At 43.1% G+C, this 7,753-nt stretch overlaps 1 protein-coding gene across 2 annotated transcripts in view; it reads right to left on the bottom strand.

The window, feature by feature from the left end:
* Positions 1–450: 450 nt before the first annotated feature.
* Positions 451–7,753, bottom strand: part of LOC138491465 (thiamine transporter 2-like) — a 301,653-nt gene continuing 294,350 nt past the window's right edge. For both annotated transcript variants that reach the window (XM_069617982.1, XM_069617983.1), the window contains one exon: positions 451–1,887. In XM_069617982.1, the coding sequence (XP_069474083.1) occupies positions 1,693–1,887 (195 nt within the window). In that variant the 3' untranslated portion in view covers positions 451–1,692. The remainder of the gene's footprint in view (positions 1,888–7,753) is intronic.

The following is a 7,753-nucleotide window of genomic DNA, read 5'->3' as shown; positions in this document are numbered from 1 at the left end:
TAGCCAATTTAGCTGCTAATCTGTTTTCATTTCGACAAAACAAATCAAATCATGCCATACTACAGACCCTCCACCCCCTTCCCCTACTTCCTCCTTTTTTTCTCCCCACTGCCTCTGCCGCTCCTCTTGCACCCCTGCTACGTCAGATCAATCCTTCTAACGCGGGTCGGATCCAATGTTGCAGGGTCCATTGTTTTTTTTAAATCTTCAGGCATCGGGTGTGGGGGATACCCCCGCTGACATTATAGTGGACACCCCTGCAGCCCCCGCTCCACTTGTTCACTATAGTGTCTTTTGAATAATAGATTTGATCGCAATAATCACATTCAATGAAATCTTTGATCAAATCTCTTATTCAAACAATTATTTTCAGGCAGATTGGGTATTACCATCCAGAACACAATTTAAAAACAAGACACCGCATACAAAATGGTGTTTATTTGCCAACTTTGTAACATTTAGTACTTGATTTTGGGCAAAAAGTCCATTCTAAATTTGAAGTTCATTTGTCAGCAGTAACGTTTTCATACAACTTCAAGGAAAATGTCTTACTTGTGATGTCATTTATTGAAAACAGGTTTTCTCAGTTATAAAAAAAAGGAGTTAAAAAAAATGTAGCTCTGCATTGCTAAAGATGCTGAAACCACGCAATTGTAATCCTTACAATTTAAAATGAAATCCAACATTTTGCTAGGCTCATCCCGCTTTTGAGAGAATGGTCACTCCCATGACAATAAAACAAAGTGCATATGTACTTTGTTAAACAATGAGTACATTCACCTAATAGGGCAAAGGGCATTATTTATATATTTGAAATCCGCCACTTTACCTTTTCTGTAGCCTTATAAATGATATCTCAACTATGTGTTTTGTGGACCCAACATAATAGCAGGCTTCTTGAAAAAAAGTGTGCTGCTGTGTAATGTTTCCAAAGCCAAATTATGATGGCAATGAAAGTTATATATTTATATAGACTTATAGATTGAGGGAGTGGTAATGACACACTAGCAAGTTGTGGCCCAAGACAAAGGCAAGGGACATAAATTGGGAAACGATCATTATCCCAGGCAATAATGACCCCAGCTGAGGTCTATAAGACAATTAGCACATGGTGGTAGTAGCAACACATGTTTTGGAGCTTTGGTGGTGAAATAGAAAATATAACATTAAGAGTGAGCAAAGTAGTTAGACAAACTGACTTAGTAAATTAAATTTGGTTTTATTTTGTAGCATTTAAATAACATGGTTGTCCTCATAAGTTAAACATTTTAATTGTGACTTTGTGGAACTGGAACAGGTTTAACATGAGCATGTACTAGGTATAATGTAAAAGTTAATGGTGTCTCTAAAAAATGAAACCATTTGCCGAAGGCACTCCCAGAGACAAAGGGCCTAATTCACAGAAGCGTTTTATAATGGCAAAACACCACTGGAAAACGTTCCATGAATTAGGCCCAAAGTGTCTTGTTGAAAAAAATATTGCATGGAAATTGCATTGTTGTTTCCCATGAATGCTTCTGAAGACAGAATGTTCAGAATGCAGTCAATACGAGTAGTTATTGACTGCACTATAAACATTCTGATTGGCTGAGAGGAGGTCAATAACAATCTCCATGTGCTAATATATGATGTTGTCATTACCGAAATGGCGACCACCTGCGACATACAGAATTAGCCACCTTACTGATGGTGCTAAAGATGTGTTGCCTTTAGAGCTTTGTCTTTCTCTCCTAGAGCTTCTTCTTTCTCTCCTTGGTTCTTAATAGTTGGTGGCTCAGCGGGAAGCTGCAGGTTCTTCTTTTTGCATATTGTTGATATAATTGTATATGTACTCCTGAGCAGGAATATCCCAGAAATGATTGCGAAGTAACAGCTATAAACAAGAAACTGAAATAGAAAACGACTGAATTATTTCAACAGACAAATAATGGACAATTGATGGTATTAGCGTCAACATTTCCTCAGAGTTCAGTTTTTATATTCTGACCAATCAATGAGTGAAAATGCTATCAGGTGCATAGATAAATTGATATAGGAAACAATATTTAGGAAGATGCAAACTTAATTCAACTCACTGGAGGTTTTTGAATTAAATCTACGTTCCAAATTATAGAAAAATCAAGGTTAGTTATTTTTCACTTTGGAAGACACACACCTAGGAAAAACTACCAGTATCAAACATCTGTCAAAGAAATGTCCCTCAAAATAAAAGGAAATTACTTCATTGGTGTCCAAAATAGAGGTCTGCTGAACTTTTGCTTCAAGTAAGTATTGTTTGAATTGCAGCTGGAAAGAAGCAGTTTTTCACCAGTCTTTGCCTTTCTAGCTACTTGGCCCTGAGTAATACTTTCTTTTCTCTTTCTATTGATGTGATAACTTCGAGAGGTGGCAAAGGTAGAATGCAGATTGCAAAAGAATCAAACAAGGGTCTCATTACAAGTATGGAGTTAAGTGGTAAAATTGGGGGTAAATCTGTTACACCAATGTTATCACTGCTCCAAATTATTTGGTTGGGCCTGGAGTGGAGGATTTACCTCCAGAAAATTGCTGGAGATACATTCTCCCACTCACCACCGAAAAATCGTCAGAATCGGTGGAATCTGTCACAGTAATTCCTCCAAAAAAAGTCCCATTGAGTACAATGGACTAAAGAAAATGGGGATTTACACCGCCACTGGCACTTGAAATTCTGCCGGACCAAGTGGCAGAAACAGTAATTCAGTTGGCCAACATTTCCCGCAGATTTACCACCGGGATACTGCCCAACTCGTAATGAAGCCCATTATCTGACAGCATTCCAGATTATGTATCTCACTAAGGTTTATATGATTACTGGACAGAATGAGTAGTGAGGATGAGTGAGAAGTGAGCATGGTAGATTAATATAGCAAATGTAAATGGGGAAACTTGAACGAATAACAGCATGTATTGGAAACCAGTAGGACTGAGGTAGTCAGTTATATGTATATGACAGAGTAGAATGCACCCGTCTAAGAGGCTTCTCAAAGGAATTTGATGTTGGGCTATGTCGCCAGTACAAATGTACACTAGTCTGTCAGAGGGAGTATCTCCATGCTTCTCGTGAGGACTGTTTGTTTGGGACGTAGTAAGAGATCTATTCTCTGTTGGTGACATTTGTAGATGGGGAGAATATGGGGAATTTTGAAGACTGCACAGCAGGTGGGCTGCCCCTTCAATGTCAATATGGCTGAGGAAGAGTCAGTTACATGTCAGGCAATGCAAGATGTTGCTGATATTTTCCAACCCACATTGGCATCTCATGCAGTACTTCCTTTTTAGGATATCTCTCGAATAACGTTAGAGGTCAGTGTGCTCCAAAAGGAAATGTGTGAGAGATGAGAGCACTTTTCTGTGTGGACAGATAGATAAAGAGAGCGCCGGTGTTATGGGGTGGACGGTTGAAGAGTTAGAGTTATATGAAGAGTAATGGAAATTGAAAAGTCATAGAGCCTTTCAACCTCTAGTGTGGTGGGAAGAAGAAGTGGTAGGTGGAAGTAAATTAAGATTTGGTGGAATTGAGTTACTGCCCAACAGGCAAAGGTGATTTTGAATTGCATGTGAGTTTAATAGTTGAGACATAAATCAGAGAGGCTATCCAAAGAAGGTAATTAGATGGGTCAAATGGCAAGCATAATATGAAAATAACCGTTTTTTACCCCACAAAAGTAAGAAAACAACAAGATAGGCCAGTCTGTGTGTTGTCTTTTAATCTAGCTGCAAATATGATTAGGCGCATAATTAAAAATAATTGGCAATTGGTCCAAGATTAGTACTAGTTCCGAAACCATTGTTCGCATGTAAGAAATGTCCATCAAAGTTTGGTGAAAACACATTGGCCTCATTACAAGTTTGCCAGTCCAGGAACTACGGTACCGGTAAGCTTGCCGGTACTGTGGTTCCCAGACCGACAAACTACGTGTTGTGATCGTGGATGCCTTTCTCCCCGCCAGGTCTGTCGGATGCATGAATAGTGCCGGTGCATCTGTCCTCCCTATTCCCATGTGAGCCCTATGGGGCTCAAATGGGAATGGGGAGTAATGGATACTGCACCCGGCGATGGGTAAATACCATGTCCGCCGGGGTCGACATACCCCGGTAATTGCCCATTGCCGGGTGCTGGTAATATTACGAGTTTTCCGATTTTACGGCACGGCTACCACCAAACTCGTAATGAGGCCCATCAAGGTCAAAATCCAGTTGATACCTAAAATGTGTTATGGAATCTGACTCCTGTGCTAGGACACTTCAAATGTGGTGATTGTACTGTATGTCAATGTACTGAAGAAACACATGATTTCCAACATGAGGATGTAAGATGGAAATTGAATTGCTTCAGTATTTTCCAAAACACATACCCTGGTGGTAGGGGGTTAACAGGGCCGGTAGTGCTGATGGCCCCGTTAACCCCCTACCGCCTCATTACGAGGTCTCCTGGCGGGACCCGCGCGGCCTTAGCGTGTCCCACGAGCAGACCAGCATGCTAACAATGGGCCCGTCATTAACGGGCCCGTTGTTAGCATGCTCCCCATTCCCATTGAGCCCGAATGGGAATGGGGATGGGTTCCTGGAATGGGGAAATACTGGGCCGTCCAAGGTCCGAATGGCCTGGTATTTCCCCATTCCAGGAACCCAGACCCGGTACCCAGAATAGGGGTAGCCATGCCACAAATAACGTCATGGCTACCTCCAGGGTCGTAATGACCACCATTATTTCAAATAAATTAATATCACATTTTGACATAGCTGGACACACGGAAAAAACATCAAATGGGGTGCTTATCTAAGATGAAATGTAGTATGAGAGTTGAGGACTGTGAAAGAACTTTATATCAACAAGAACACGCATGGGTCACAAAATTGAATTGCATTAAACATGGCTTCAAATCCTTTGGCACAGAGGAGTAGGACTGGTAGATCGTTGGCCCTTGATAAATAGTAAGACTTTATTGAGGGATAGACCAGAAAGGGATTAGTTAGTGGCCTTGATAATGGAGAATTATGTCCCTAAAAGTGATATGTAGCAGTATGTTGAATATGTGTTTGTCTGCTGAGCATACAGAGCTACAGAAATAGTAAGATTTAACTGAGAGCTAAATCAAAATGGAAACTGACAGTCTTCTTTGATAACATGAATGGCACAATAGACCAGGGTTTCTGCCTTTATGCAATTTTAAGTAAATATATGTTCCCCAAAAAGGAAACTCGGGGTCAAACTAAAAGTTTGTCGGTATATGGTAAAAGGGCTGTTAATTCTGTTTACCAGCACTTTTACCGTTTCACAAGTTTGCAGGAGGCCACAGAGAGGAGGAGGATGAGAATGAGGAAGATGGAGATGCAGTTGGTGAGGCGGAGGTGTGCTGTTATCACTCACTGGGCCCTGACAGACAGGCACATATTAACAGCACATTGCCGGCCTACATTAAGTTTCACAGAGGACATAGGACCTTGTTGTGGTGTCAATCTGGAAAAATGAATACCCTTTTTTGAATGATAGGCGTAACTTGATGGCCGTGGGCCAACCGTCTTATGCACCGAATTGGAGAAATATGAACTGCTATGCTTGACCGACGAGCGGCCATTTTAAATGTAGTAAGAATCGCCATTTTGCTTGTTAACCATTGCTCATTGCTTTTTGTCTAAAAACTGCTTTGCAGCTTGCAATTCTTGCGGATTCTGCTTACTCTGCTCAACTGTTAACATTGTTGTCTGAACATGAAAGGACAAGGTCGCGGGACTGAAGAGTTTGCTGAAACTCCTCATGAGTAGCCCAGAGAAGAATGCCCACGCTCCCTCTCTGTAGCCTTGGGAGGAAGCTGCAGGGCATTTAATCACTTCACAGCTGCCAGCCAGTCTCGTACGATGGTAGAATATGTTAGAATAAAACAGTTAAAGGCTTGAATTATGCTTCTCTTACGGCCCCCCCTCGCAAAACCCTTTAGAACGTGTCGGCTCCCAGGACACGAATAGTACCTCATAGATAGCAAAGCTTGGAATGTGGCTCTTCCCCCGTGTACAGATTGCTTCCAAGAACAGAACCACCGTGTTCTAAAAGATGCCTCCGCACTTTCTAAATTGCACATTGTAACTAGAATAGACATCGAAAGCATTATAATCGTCATAATCGTCGGATATGTCCATCGTCATCCCGAGTTCAAAGGAACTTAATACAGAGAGGTGTTGAACATGTCTTTACTGATTGTATGATATGCATTTTGTATATATGTAACTGATGTACGTAATTCGCTCTCTTGCGTCCCTCGAGGTCTAGGAAACTCAAGTCGCGGGGCGTGAGATCAGAATTGGCAAATTGATACTATCTTTTGCTTGCAATAAACCCTAGCATTGGGAATTTGAAACCTCGTGTCTGGCGCATCTTTTCTTGTATTGTCATTGCCTTGTTTCCATAGCACGAGAGACCCCTAGGGGCCCCTTTCAAGATGGCACCCGAATAGGGACCCTCCCCCACTTGCCCCATCGTATACGTTGTAACGGAGTAAAGGCGGAAGAACGGCGAGGACGGGACGGTCGAGTCGGGATCAAGAAGTGTACGGGGCGCCCTGTAGAAGTGAGGAGAGATTCCTTCCGCAGATCTGCGCACATCTGATCCCTGATCGACGTACCGGGCCAGAGGGCAAAGGAGGCGAGGGTCCCGAGACGAGGCAGAAGCCAGAGAAGCGCAGACACGATGTGGGGAGAGGTTGCGTTAGAACAGGTGACTTGTTTTATCAGGTGAGTCATTCCCCGATTCAAAGAGAAACCTGATTTTTGGTAGAGTGTTGATGTCGCAAACTCAAACGTCCAGGTAAAAGTGGCTAACCAAAGGGGAAGGTTAAAGAAACATACCTGGAGTACTGTGCACTCTAGCGGGGCTTTTCAGCTGCGGTAGACAGTCCTTGGAATATGGCCAAAGTGCACCGCCTGGGGGAACGCCGGCTTATGATATGTATGCGAAATATGGTGTGGGTGCGATAATATTTTGTGAAATTTGGCATAGGCAAACTAGAAAGCAACCCGACCATCAGTGGCCAATTAATGGTAGTTTTGAGATGGGGAGGATAGATAACCTAGAGAGGGTGCTGATTAGAAAGAAAGCGCGACCTGCAGCTTTTGAGACCGTCAAAGATTGGAGGAGGGAAGCGATGCTCCGACTAAGGAGTAGAGAGAAGCATGCGCGTAGGCATAAAACGAAGCTTGAGATAGCAGAAGAGAAGGAAGAGGAGGAGTGGACTGAGAGTCTAAGAAGGGATACGGGATCAGATGAACATAGACAGAATATACCCGCAGCGGGCAGACGAATTAATGGAACATTTGTTAACTAACACGGGTCGAGGCCCAAACCAGAATCGAAACCAAACACGCCAGCAGTGACTGCGCAGGCCGAACCAGTAGCTCTCATACCCCCGCCCGTAGCCCGAGCACTTCCCCTCATGCAAGCATTAACCCAAGCCCCACCCACAGCGCGAGCACTCCCACAAGTGCAGACCGCGGACACACAATTTCCCAGCATCCAGGAAGGCCCTTCACAGATGCCACCTGTGTCACTTGTCCCATTCGCACATCCCGCTCTAGAGACAGATTCAGCACCATCTGCCCCTCCCGAAGTCGAGATTGAGACTGGGGAGGCGAGAGGCGGGGCTGAAGGAACAGGATTTGGACTGGTAACTCAAAGCGCAATCAGCAAAGAGAGAAAGATTGAATTACGACAAGAGGCAGAAATGTACATAAAAGGAAA

The sequence above is a fragment of the Ambystoma mexicanum genome, chromosome 10, assembly GCF_040938575.1.
Source record: "Ambystoma mexicanum isolate Mex_15411 chromosome 10, UKY_AmexF1_1, whole genome shotgun sequence".
NCBI lineage: Eukaryota > Metazoa > Chordata > Amphibia > Caudata > Ambystomatidae > Ambystoma > Ambystoma mexicanum.
Note: the sequence above shows the minus strand (reverse complement) of the source record. Positions and strands in the feature narration are given on the sequence as shown.